The 13,460-nt window shown below is 46.6% G+C and overlaps 2 protein-coding genes across 3 annotated transcripts; both read left to right on the forward strand.

Annotated features, from left to right (window-relative positions):
* The first annotated feature begins 125 nt into the window (after positions 1–125).
* On the forward strand, positions 126–1,767 carry Gltpd2 (glycolipid transfer protein domain containing 2). Its single transcript, XM_004857280.4, has 4 exons — positions 126–307; positions 415–479; positions 735–901; positions 998–1,767. The coding sequence occupies exons 1-4, from the start codon at positions 205–207 to the stop codon at positions 1,533–1,535; spliced, it is 873 nt and encodes a 290-aa protein (XP_004857337.2). The 5' UTR covers positions 126–204; the 3' UTR covers positions 1,536–1,767.
* Positions 1,768–7,471: 5,704 nt separating this feature from the next.
* On the forward strand, positions 7,472–9,693 carry Psmb6 (proteasome 20S subunit beta 6). 2 transcript variants are annotated; one of them, XM_004857282.4, is made up of 6 exons: positions 7,472–7,677; positions 8,055–8,122; positions 8,550–8,681; positions 8,803–8,932; positions 9,114–9,258; positions 9,365–9,693. In XM_004857282.4, exons 1-6 carry the CDS (start codon positions 7,576–7,578, stop codon positions 9,427–9,429), a joined length of 642 nt encoding a protein of 213 aa, XP_004857339.1. In that variant the 5' UTR covers positions 7,472–7,575; the 3' UTR covers positions 9,430–9,693. The 2 variants fall into 2 exon arrangements, with proteins under 2 accessions (XP_004857339.1, XP_004857338.1); XM_004857281.4 differs by having other exon boundaries at positions 7,473–7,677; positions 9,385–9,693.
* The last annotated feature ends 3,767 nt before the right edge of the window (positions 9,694–13,460 follow it).

Here is a 13,460-nt window from a genome sequence, read left to right on the forward strand (position 1 = left end):
GATAGTCACTGCTGTCAAAACCCCCAAATCTTTATTCTGTCCCTCATCCCGGGGTAGCTAGCTGCCCTCTAGGGCAAAGGACACAGGGAAGGGGGCCTTAACAGGTTAATTATTAACCCTTTGCGCGTTAGGGGACCGCAGGCTTCTTTTCCGTGGAGTCGAGGGGACACCGACAGTCTCTAGGCTGGTGTTGCAGCAGCAGCTATGGGGGTCGCGCCGCCGCCCCCGGCTCTGCGGCGCTGGTTCCGACACGCAATTGCTCTTGCTGTCTTCGTGCTGATGCTTTATCTGAGCGATCGGATCCTCCGTGAGTGGCCCCTTCTCTCATTTGCTCAGGCAAGAGCCCAGGAGTCTAAGCCTTGGGAACTCAAGCCCCCTTCTGGAGTCCTTACCGCTCCGCTTCGCTGTCCCCAGGCTTCCTATCAGGCTGCAGGCCCGAAGCACAGTCCTGCACTCCGGAAGGACCGCTGCCCTTCAAGGTACGCTCCGGACAGGGCTGGGCCTGGGAGCTCCAGATAGAACCTTGAACGGGGGAAGGGAGCCAACTGAGGATCTGATGGAGTGGGTCCTCTCCCTTCTCTTCCCTCACCCATCAGAAGCTGTGAGTACTGCAGGAGAGACCCCAGTTAGAACCTAGAAACAATTTCTTCAGAGCTCAGCGGGGCTGCTGGCTAAGCTGGTCCAGCAGGCTAGGGGCTCTGCTCCTGCCCCCTTCCCCTTACATCTACCCCTAGGCATGGCACGAGTCGGGACCCCTGGCAGCCCCAGGTTGGAAAGAGCCCCCATGTCTGGGGCCTCAGGGCATGCTGGGCCGGATAAGAAGGTCCTTCGGAGCCAGTCTGAAGCCCGAAGGGGATGTGGAGTTGTCGCAGTACCTGGCAGGATGGAGGGAACTCGTCAGGTGAGCAGCCTCCCTCCCGAAAGCCAGTAAGTCCCTGCCTCCCCGAGGCTCCCTCGCCCTCTCCCAAACCATCGCCACCCCCCACCAAACACACAGGTTCCTAACTCCCCTGGGCTCCATCTTCGCTTTCGCCACGAGCGAGGCCTTCATCAAGGTGACAGCCCTCGAGGCTCGCGTGCTGGGGCCAGACGCCGCGCACTACACGTCGCTGGCGACCATGGCAGCGTGGGAGCGGCGCGCGGGGCTTCTGGAGCAGCCCGGCACCGCCCCCCGGGACTCGGCCCAGGCCTCCGGCTCGAGGACGCTGCTTCTGCTGCACCGCGCGCTGCGCTGGTCCCAGCTCTGCCTCCACCGGGTGGCGACAGGGACGCTCGGAGGCCCCGATGCGGGCGTGCAGTGTGGCGACGCCTACCGCACCGCCCTGGCCCCGCACCACCCCTGGCTCATCCGTCAGGCCGCCCGCCTCGCGTTCCTCGCCCTCCCGAGCCGCGACCGCTTGCTCGAGCTGGCGTGTCCAGCAGCCGGAGAGGCGGACGCGCGAGCTGCGTTGGCCGGGGCCGCCGGCACCCTGGAGCAGGTCTACAACCGCACCGAGGACCTGCTGGCCGGGCAGGGCCTGCTGCAGCTGGCCTGAGAACTGCGGCAGCGAGAAGAGCGCGCAGCGGGAACGCGGCTCAGCACAGCCCTGGATCGCGCCCCAGGCACCCGCCCGGCTCACCCAGGGGCGGGGAGCCTGGAGAACCAGCCCTTCGGTGACGTCACCGCAGCTCAGCCCCGCCCCAGCGGGGTATGGTTTGGGCTCCTCCCCGCAGCCGCACTCTCAGGAAGATGGGAGGAGCTCAGAGAAATAAAGTATTTTTTCGGCAGGGCTTTTCTGTGATGACTACAGGCGCTTACAGAGGAAAAAAAAGAGAATATGGGAAGATGTGTCATCTCTATTCCCGGTAGCCCGGACTCACTCTCCCTTTGGGGCCAGTTTCAAGGACTTCTGTGAATTCCATTGCCAACCCCTGGTCTCTAGTCCAGACCTGTCCCCCGAGCTTCACTGCCTTACAGACAGCCCTTTCCTGGCCACTTCCACAGACCTCGCAAACGCAACGTGTCCAACAAGAATCCCAACAACTTCTTCCCAGAAGTGAGTCTCTTCCTGTGTTTTCCGTTTCCATAAATAGTACCCTCTGCCTTCCACTACCGAAGCCTAAAGCCTGTGTGCAGTGCCTCACACCAAGCAGGAGCTCAGCTACAAAACCTGTTTACTAAGTGACTCTGGTTACTCCCACAATAGTGAGCATGAAAAAGCTGGACCGTTTCATACACTAGCTCCCAAATTATACCTCCATGCCACTTTCTTCTGGACTCCAGAATCCTAAATATACACCCACCTATTCTGCAGTTCCACTTGGAGGTCAACCAGGCACTGCAAATCTACATGCTCAAACTGAGCTTCTCCATTCCTCCTTCTCCCAAAATACTCCCTTCATAGTCTTTGCTAGCTCCATAAATAACAACTCTATTCTTTCAGGTCCTTAGACCAAAAATCTTGTTATTCTGTACAGATTCTTCTGTTTCCCTTTCATTACACCAACATCCGGTTCCGTCGCCTGCCTCGAAAGAGCAAGGTCCTGAGTTCGATCCCCGGTACCAAAAAAAGAAGTCAGAGTGCAGGTGTGCAGTTGCCTTTCCTACATAGCAGTTTTCTCTTTGGGCCGGGGATTTAGCTTAGTGGTTCCCTCGCTTGCCTTGCAAGCGCAAGGACCCGAGTTCGATCCCTGGTACCAAAAAAAAAACAACAAAAAAAAAGCCAAAAAACACCAACATCCAATCTATGAGAACCTGACCATTTTCCACTTTCTTCACTACTGCTACCCTTGTTCAAAGCAACCTTATGTATCACCTGGATTATTGCAATATTTACTTATTTGTGTACTTATTTAGAAATAGGCTCTTGCTACATAGCCCAAGCTGGCCTTGGGCTCCAGACCGTCCTGCCTCAGCTCCCAAGTAGTGTAATTACAGACATGCACAACCATAACTAGCTGCAATACCCTATTAATTGTCTCCCTGTCCATCCTTTTCCTCCCTATAATGTATTGTCAGTAATGTGGAAAAAAACATCCGTCATAAGCCAGGCATGGTAGCGAACATCTGTGATCTCAGCACTTGGGAGGCTGAGGCAAGAGGATTGCCACAAGTTCAAGGCCAGCCTGGCCAATACAGTGAGTTCAAGGCCAACCAGGACTATACAGCAAGACCCTATCTCAAAAAAAAAAAAAAAAAGCAAACAAAAAATGTGAATCATGTATCAACTCCCTTCTCGAAATTTTCCAATGGCTTCCCATTGCACTAAGACTAAAATTGTTTAAAGTTTAACAGGAAATTTTGAGGATCACCTTTCCAGTGAGAATGACTTTAAAAATTGTAAAGTTGGGCCGGGGATTTAGCTCAGTGGTTCTGGTGCCTGCCTCTCAAGTGCAAGGTCCCGAGTTCAATCCCCGGTACCAAAAAAAAAATTGTAAAGTTTTTACCTGTAATGACCAAAATGACCTCAGTATTAATCTGCCTCAGGACTTTTTGGTGGGGGGGGGGGGTGCTTTGTTTTCTTGGTACAAGGGATCGAACTCAGGACCTTGTGCTTGAGAGGCAGGTGGCAGCACCGCTGAGCTAAATCCCCAGCCCATGCCTCAGGACTTTTGTACTTGCTATTTCCTCTGTCTAAAATATTTTTCTTCAAATATTTTTCGTTCATTAAGCTACAAAAACAAGAACAGATTAAATTCAAAGAAATCAGAAGGAATGAAATAATAAAGATTAAAGCAGAGATAAACAATCAATAAATAGGAAAAAAAGACAAAAAACAATGAAACTAAGTTTTTAATTTTTCTTTTTTAGTGCTGGGAATTAAACCCAGGACCTCCTGTGTGCAAGGCAAATGCTCTGCCACTGAGCTACACCCCAGCTCCCCAAATTGGTTCTTTTTTTTTTTTTTTGATCAAAATTGGTTCTTTAAAAAGATCATCAAGGGCCGGGGATTTAGCTTGATATTTCCACCACCTCCCTCAAAAGTGCAAGGTCTGGAGTTCGATCCCCAGTACCAAAAAAAAAAAAGAGAAAGAAAGAAAGAAAGAAGAAAGAAAGAAAGAAAGAAAGAAAGAAAGAAAGAAAGAAAGAAAGAAAGAAAGAAAAGAAAAGAAAAAGAAAAAGCTGTTCATTCCTAAAAAGATCATCAAAATAGACAAACCCTGGGCTAGGGGTGTAGCTCAAACATGCTAAGCATGTATGTACAAGGCCCTTGGTTCAATCCCCAGCACCATACATGCACGCACACACAATGGAGAAACCTTTAGCTAGATGGACTGGGGGGAAAAAAAGATATAAACTATGAAAATCAAGGATGAAGCTAGCTGGGCATAATGCCATTTGCCTGTGATCCCAACACTCTGGGAACCTGAGACAGGAGGATCACAAGTTGAGTCCACCCTTAGTAACTTTTTTTTTCTTTTCTTTTGCTTTTTCTTTCTTTCCTTCTTTTTTTTTTGCGACAGAGTCTTTCTGTGTCGTTCAGGCTGACCTTGAATTCACTATGTAGTCCAGGTTGGCATCAAATTTGCGGCAATCCTCCTGCCTCAGCCTCCTCAGTGCTGAGATCACAGGTGTGCGCAACCACATCCAGCCCTTAGTAGTCTATTGAAAACCTACCTCAAAAAAAAAGGCTAAAAGTGTGGTTCAGTGATAGAGTGAGGATCCACAAAACCCTGTGTTCAATCTCCAACAACTATTTAAAATATATATATAGGGCTGGGGATTTAGCTCAGGGGTTGCGCCACCTACCTTACAAGCACAAGGACCCAAGTTCGATCCCCAGTACCAAAAACAAAAACAAAAAAATAAAAAAAATTAAAAAAAAAAATATATATATATATATATGAAATACTATAAACAATTGTAGGTCAACAAATTAGATAACCAATATGAGTTTGTTGAGTTTGGTTTTTTGTTTTGTTTTGAGACATGGTCTTACTATGTAGCTCACAATGGCCTCAATCTCATGGTGATCCTCCTGCCTCAGGCTCCAGAGTCCTAGGATCACAGGTGTGTACCACCACACCCAGCAAAATAACCAACATGAAATGGAAAAAACTTAAAAAAAATTTTTTTTTGTACCAGGGATTGAACTCGGGTCCTTGTGCTTTTGAGGCAAGCGGTAGAACCACTGAGCTAAATCCCTAGCCCAATTTTTTATTTATTTATTTATTTTTGGTACTGGGGATTAAACACCAGTCCTTGTGCTTTCCGGCAAGGCATCGGAACCACTGAACTAAATCCCCAGCCCTTTTTAAATTTTTCAGTAAGCTTTTTAAAATTTAATAAATTTTGGGCCGGGGATTTAGCTCAGTGGTTTCACCGCCTGCTGTGCAGGTGCAAGGACCCAAGTTCAATCCCCGGTACCAAACAAAAATTTTATTTTATCCCACTCCCCCCCTCAAGCCCCCTCCCCTTCCTATGTACACAACCTTTACTAGAAATGGAAAAATTCTTAGACATAAACTGGGTTGGAGGAGTAACTCAATGGCCCAATTTTTTTAAGCATATATATATATATTTTTGTTGTTGTTGTTGTTGTTGTTGTTGTTGTTGTTTTTGTTTTTTTTGTACCAGGGATCAAACTTGGGACTTTGTGCTTTCGAAGCAGGTGGCAGAACCACTGAGCCAAATCCCCAGTCCTCGATGGTAGAATGTTTACCTAGCATGTGTGAGGACCTGGGTTTGATCCTTAATACTGCAAAACAAAACAAAAAATAATAATAATCCCCCAAACAAATCTACAGAGTAAATGCAATCCCTACCAAAATCCCAACAGCTTTTTTTTTTGCAGAAATGAATATGCTAATTCTAAAATTCATATGAAAATGAGATCCAGATATCCAAAACAATCTTTTTTCCTATTTATTTATTTATTTTTCCCCAAAATCCTGGGGACTACATTTAGGGCCTTGCACTGAGATACTTCCCCAGTCCACCACCCTCACCCTTTTTTTTTTTAAAAGACAGGGTCTCAGGCCGAGGATTTAGCTCAATGGTTTCACTGCTTGCTTCGAAAGGTCCCAAGTTCGATCCCTTGTACCAAAAAAAAAAAAAGACAGGGTCTTATTAAATTCATCAGGCTGGCCTTGAACTTGTGATCCTTCTCCCTCAGCCTCCTGAGTAGCTGGGATACAGGCAGATTTCACTGGTAGGTATCATCTGCTGAGTGGCCAATTGATTTTTTGTTGTTGTTGTTGTGTTTGTTTTTAGAGGCAGGGTCTCCCTTTGTAGTTCAGGCTGGCCCTGAACTCACTATGTACCCCAGGCTGGCCTCGAACTCACGGTGATCCTCCTGACTCAGCCTCCCAAGTGCTGGGATCACAGGCATGGGCCACCACACGGGGCTGGCCAATTGACATTTTTTTTTTGGTATGGGGTTGGAACTCGGGTCCTTGCGCTTTCGAGGCAGGAGGCAGAACCACTGAGTTTAGACCAATTGACTTTGACCATTCAAAGGTCAAGACCATTCAGTGGGAAAAGAATAATCTTTTTAGCCTAGCATAGTGGCACACACCTGTAGTCTCAACAAAAATGTAAAAATTAAAAATAATAAAATAAAGCTTTTGCACGTCAAAAGATACTAATAGGGCTGGGGATTTAGATCAGTGGTGCCACCGCCTGCCTGGCAAGCTCAGGGTCCTGAGTTCAGTCCCCAGTTCCAAAAATAAAAATAAAAATACAAAAGATACTAATAAAGTGAGAAGACAAGCTAATGGGAGAAAAACATTTGCAAAGTATATATCAAATGTTTCTAGTAAGTAGAATATAAAAAGAACACTTATGGGCCGAGGATTTAGCTCAGTGGTTCCAGCGCCTGCCTCACAAGCACAAGGACCCGAGTTCGATCCCTGGTACCAAAAAAAAAAAAACAAAAACCACTTATAATGCAACAATAAAACCACAAATAGTCTACTTTAGCAGCCAAGCGTGGTATATATATATAATATATATAATCCCAGCACTCAGGAAGCTGAGGTAGGAGGATCGCAGTGAGTTCGAGACCAGCCTGGGCTACATAGTGAGTGAGTTCAAGGCCAGCCTAAACTATATAGCCAGACTATAAAAGAAAAATAATTGGAAACTTCTCCGGGGATGTAGCTCAGTGACGCCGCGCCTGCCTGGCAAGCGCAAGGTCCTGAGTTCGATCCCCGGTACTGGGAAAAAAAAAATTGGAAAATTCATACATGATTGGTGCAAATGTAAAATGGTGCAGCTGGTATAGAAAACAGTTGTTTTTTCAAAATGTTAAAACAAGACCCAATAATTCCACTTTTAGCATGTTGCATTGTCATTCTAGCTTACTCTCAAATCTGTCTTGTGGGCCCTTCAAACCACAGCTCCAATCAAACAGATTGGCTCAGGGCAATATTTTTTTTTTTTTTAGTAGACTGCTTTTCTTCGTTCCTTGCCACACTGCCATCAAGTGCTCCCTGTCGTAAAAGAGCCGTCCTTTTTTTTTTTTTTTTTTTTTTTTTAACCCTTCTACCGTCAACCGTGGCATAGTTCCGCTCCCACAACCCCTCAGGGACCGACTAAAGAGCGTGACAGAGCGCTTTACGACAGTTGCTTTGTAGTAGCAACGGAAAAGAAAGATGGCGGCTACCTTGCTAACTGCTCGAGGAGCGGGACCTGCACCCTGCTGGGGGCCACAGGCCATCACCCCAGACTGGGAAAACCGAGAAGTCTCCACAGGGGTGAGGAAGTTCAGGAGATGTGCACAAGGCCTGACGCGGAGAAAGAATAAAGTCTGAGTCGATATGGGAGAGGGGAGGTGGGCTGTGTGTTATGCTCCAGGCAGAGAGAAAAGTATTCTGAGGATGTTGGAGAGGTATGGTACGTTCGTGGTGGGAGGTATAGGATGATTAAAGCGTGAAATTCTGAAATCCTGCTGAAAGGGAAACCCGTGGGCTTTGAGAGTTGGAATTCTGCGCAGCGTTAAGCCTTCCCCACACATGATATTTGAAAATGAGTTTGTGGTACACGAATTCTGTATTCGGGGATCTAGGTGAGATGGTTGAAGTTTGTATGCAAGACAGTGTGGAAAGACTCACCCTTCTATCTCTTTCCCCAGACCACGATCATGGCTGTGCAGTTTGACGGGGGCGTGGTTCTAGGGGCGGACTCCAGAACAACCACTGGGTGAGCTGAGGACAGATTTGTGAAGTCTTCCCATCTTCCCTTCCTACCCTACCTGCTAGCCCACCACCACACCACCCGACCCTACCCATTTCTGATGATGTAACCTAGACTCTCACAAATGCTAGGGAGGCACTCTACCATTGAGTTACATCCCCAGCTCTGTCAGCCCATTTTTAGCCTTTACAGAGTACTGTGGGAAGAGAGGTCTCTCCTCTCCCTGAAAATAAACATTAGTCCCATCTTCTACTACTTCCAGTTCCTGTCATCCTTTTGTGGAATCCTTATAAAAGTCTGTCCTCCATCCAGGCTCCTTCAATTTGCATGAGAACCAATAGGCAGTGATGGAATTCCTATCATGGATGGATAATGATAAAATGGAGGTGGGAGGTAGGTGGGATTCTTCCCTCATTGTTCTGCCATCCTGCAGGTCCTACATTGCCAATCGAGTGACTGACAAGCTGACTCCTATTCATGACCGAATTTTCTGCTGTCGCTCAGGTTCAGCAGCTGATACCCAGGCAGTGGCAGATGCTGTCACTTATCAGCTTGGTTTCCACAGGTGCTTGTGGGGAGGGGAGGAACAAGTATCTGAAGGGAGGTGAAACCTGAGATGCTAAATGTTTTAACTTCCAGGTCCTAATACTGCCTTCTTTGTGACTCCTCCACACTCCCATCTCTAGCATTGAGTTGAATGAGCCTCCGCTGGTACACACAGCAGCCAGCCTATTTAAGGAGATGTGTTACCGATACCGGGAAGATCTGATGGCAGGAATCATCGTCGCAGGCTGGGACCCTCAAGAAGGAGGGCAGGTCAGAACCTCTTAGAATGCTGGAGTCAAACCTTTGATCCTCTCACCTCAGCTGTTTTCTTTTTTCAGTCTCTACCTCACTTACTCTTTACTCGCCCCAGCCCTATCCCACAATGGACAGGTAAATGTACTTGTGTTGAGAGAAGAGTACACCTGGTGACTCTTCTCTTTTCATCTGTCAGGTCTACTCAGTTCCCATGGGAGGTATGATGGTAAGGCAGTCCTTTGCCATTGGAGGTTCCGGGAGTTCCTATATCTATGGCTATGTTGATGCTACCTATCGGAAAGGCATGACCAAGGACGAGTGCCTACAATTCACTGCCAATGGTGAGAACTTGGGCTTTTACGTCTCTGAAGTTCAACCCTCACTACCCCAGCTAGGCCAATATTCCTTATCCCTTGTAGTATTCCCAGCAACTAACTCCAAACCCAGCTTCCTCTTTTTCTCCACAGCTCTTGCTTTGGCCATGGAGCGGGATGGTTCCAGTGGAGGGGTGATCCGCCTGGCAGCTATTGAAGAATCAGGGGTTGAGCGGCAGGTACTTTTGGGTGACCAGATACCCAAATTCACTATTGCCACTTTACCACCCCCCTGAATCCTGAGATTCTGGGCTGCAATAATACCCCATAATGTTTTAAAAAATTAGGGCCAGGGATATAGCTCAGCCAAACAGTACCTGCCTGGCAAGTCCTGAGTTTGATTCCTGGTAATGGCCCCCCCCCCAGAATTTTAAAATTTAATAAACAATTTGTCAAAGAGAATCTTTGTGCTTTTGGGTTCTTTTCTTGACCTCAAGCCTGAACTTGTCTGGTCCACAGTTGTATTTGTGCAAACCACAATACTGAGCTCCAAGGAAATTGGAGAGACGATGGAAGGAGTTTTGAATGTTCTATTCCTCACTAAAGCTATGCATGGGTGGTTTTCAAACCTCTTTCTTCAGACCAGTTTTCCCATTATATCCAGATATTTCAACCTCCAGAGGGTGGTTGCTATGGGGACTAACAGCAACACTCACTGTTCAAGTCCTAGGTGGAACTCGGAATTCTGAGTCTGGGGTCACTCCCCTGCTCTGCCTCCTGCTAGTCATTATGGGTGTCCACTGGCCATAAGGCTAGAGCTCTTCCATTCCAGCCTCATGGGCACCTCTCTCTACACTTAACCTCTATCACCTCATTTTGTGGTTAGGATGCAGCAATGTGACTTTCTTGGCTTTGGGGAAAGAAGTAGGCCTTGTCTGCAAGTGGAAATTAAGATTGATGTTGGGGAACAGAAAGCAGTCACAGGGAGTGCTTTTGGCTAGAACCATTCCTGTGGGAGACAGAATGGACTCTCTGACCCCTGTAACGCTGCTTCCACTCAAGCCAAGGACAAAAGGGGAACTCAACAATGCTTACCAACAGTGACACGTTCTGTCTTCTTTTCTCCAGTCTATGGATCAAGGAACCTAGAAGCCACATTTTAAAACTGTTTTCTAGCCTGGCATGGTACTATACTCTTGGGATCCCAGCAATCAGAAGGCTGAGGCAGAATTGCTGTGAGCTTGAGGTCAGCCTGAACTACATAGTGAAATCTTGTTTAAGGGAGGAAGGCACCAGGGATGTAGCTCAGTGGCACTGCACCTGCCTGGCAAGCGCAGGGTCCTGAGTTCAATTCCCTTTACCACAAAAAAAAAAAAAAGAAGGAAAGAGCGAGAAAGAGAAAAAACCTAGTTCTAGAATATATATAATCCTGCCCTGGAGGAGTTTGGAGAGCAAGAAAATGGTGATATCCTGGATTAAGAAAAAGAGCAGAAGGATCTTTGGCCCCAGACATGTACCTCAAAGCATGATAATATGCAATACTTTTGATTTCTGTGCCCAAACCTCTTCCAGCCAGGTATGGTACATGCCTGTAATCCCAGCACTTGAGAGGCTGAGGCAGGAGGATCAGCACAAGTTCTAGGCCAGCCTGGGCTATATAGGGAGATCCTGTCTCCAAAACAAAACCTCTTCTCCCAATCCTCCCTATCTCAAGGCATCATCTTTGATTCCTCTTCTCTTGCACTCTACGTTCAGTGTAACAGTTAAATCCTAAAAAGTTTGTAAAAGCATGTGTAGATCCCAGGTATGATGGCCTATTCCTGTAATCCCAGCACTTAGGAGGCTGAGGCAGGAGGATTACTGCAGGTTTGAGGCCACCCTGGGCTCCATAGTGAGTCCAAGGCCAACCTGAACTACATAGTGAGACCTTGTCAAAAGAGAGAGGGGAAAAAAGTATGTGTAGAATTCATCTTACCATCTCTATACCCCTGTCCTCACCCAAGCTACCATCATCTACCTGGAGGATGGCAGCAACCACCTAAGTTGCCTTGCTGCTTCCATACTTGTCCTTATACAATCGTTTTCCCATACAGCAACTGAAATGAACTTTGTAAATGAAAATATGTTGATTCCCTGCTTAACATTCTTCAATATCTTACTATTCCACTTACCATTCCACTTAGAATAAATTGGCTTCTAAACCATGAACTAGAAAACTTTACAGCTCCCTTAAACTTCACACACTAGTCACTGGCCTTTTCTTTCTCTTCCTTCCTTCCTTCCTTTCTTCCTTTCTTTCCCTCTCTCTCTTTTTTTTTTTTTTTTGCTGTCCTTTGAAACTGAAATTTTGCATTTAACACAACACTTGCTGTTTTTTTGGACTAAGACTGTTCTTTGATTTTTTTTTTTTTTTCTTTTTCCTGGTGCTAGAGATCTAGATGTCAAGTCCAGGGCACTCTACCACTGAGCTACATCCCCAGATCCATGACTTTTAAAATTTATTTTATTTTTGGAGACAGGGCCTCGATATGCAGTTCAGGCTGCCCTTGAACTCCTTATGTAGCTCAGGCTGGCCTTGAACTTTTTTTTTTGGTACTGGGGATCAAACTCAGGACCTTGTGCTTTCGAGACAGGTGCAGTGCGACTGAACTAAATCCCTGGCCCTTGGCCTTGAACTCTCGCCAATCCTCCTGCCTGTGCCTTCCGAGTGCAGGGATAACAGGTGTGTGCCACCATGCCCAATTTATGACCTCCCCCGCCCCACTACTGAGAATCAAACTCAGGACCTTGCCCTTGCTGCTAAGCTACACTCCTGGTGAGCTCATGACTATTTATTTATTTATTCATTTATTCATTTTTGGTACCAGGGATCAAACTTGAGACCTTGCACCTGCAAGGTAGGCGCCCGAACTACTGAGCTAAATCCCCGGCCCATGACTTTTTAAAAATAAACTTTTTTTTTTTCTGAAGGGAGCAGCAGGCTAAAATAAAAGGCTGATCTTTACAAAGATAATTTCTGGGGTCAGGGAGCTTCCATCTGGCCTTCCTGCTGACCTAGGATTCCACTTCTGGTCTTCCAGCAAGGAATAAATTATGTGCATCATACCAACTTTTCTGTGAGTGTCACACATCTCGGTCTGCACTGTCTCCTCTTCATCAGCAGTAACTGCTAAAGCTGCTGAGTTCAGCATGTATTATCTTGTTAGCAAGGTTTTCCCTTCAGTGCTGCCTCTTTGCAACTCAATCTCTCTAATGCCGACTGCTAAAATAGCTTGATGTCCAGATGTGGATTAAACATAAACTTTATTTATTTACAGTACTTATTTTTGCAGTACTGAGAATTGAACCCAGGCCTTTGTGCATCCTAAGCATTCTACTGAGCTACATTCCCAGCCCATTTTGTTTTTTAATTTTGAGCCGGGTGTGGTGGCACCTGCCTGTAATCTCCGCACTGTGGAGGCTGAGGCAGGAGAATAGAAATAAGTGTGAGGCCAGCCTGGGAAACACAGTGTGACCCTGTCTGAAAAAAACAAAAACATGGGCCAGGGATTTAGCTCAGTGGTTCTGCCGCCTGCCTTGCAAGTGCAAGCTCCCAAGTTCAATCCCTGGTACCAAAACAAAAAAAAAACACTTTTTTTTTTGAAACAGGGTTTCAAGTTGCCTGAGGCTAGCCTGGAACTTGTGATCCTCCTGCCATGTCTTCCTGAGTATCTAGGATTATAGGTATGGGACATTGCACCCAACAAGCTTTGGGTGAAAGGTACAGAGATTTCCCATGTGTCCCCGACCCCCACATACACATAGCCTCCTCTACTATCAGTATCTTGCACCAAAGAGGTACTTTTGTTGGAATCAGTGCCCTCCGTGGCATATCCTTCCTCAGCTTTCACTTAGCTACTCATCATTCAGGTCTCAGCTGAGATATCATCTCCTATGAAAGGCCTGTCCTGACCCACTGAAGCTGAAGAAAACCACCCTCCTCATCCCCCTCGCATTACTCTGCATCATTTTGTTCATAGCAGCATTTATCACTATCTGGTATTATGCTTGCCTGTTTACTTGTTTATTGTATATCTCCCCCTACTAGAAAGCTCACAAGAAAAAATTCTTTCTCCTTGGTTCACCGATCTTCAATGCTGGACAGGGAGCAGACACTAGACACTTATTTAGTAGCTATTTTCCCTAAATTCACCTGTTGCCCTCCTCAGCCTTCAGTCTCTCCAACCTTG

Source organism: Heterocephalus glaber, unplaced genomic scaffold (assembly GCF_053883595.1).
Source record: "Heterocephalus glaber isolate CG9 unplaced genomic scaffold, H.glaber_assembly_v1.0 deba00001564, whole genome shotgun sequence".
NCBI classification, from domain to species: Eukaryota; Metazoa; Chordata; class Mammalia; order Rodentia; family Bathyergidae; genus Heterocephalus; species Heterocephalus glaber.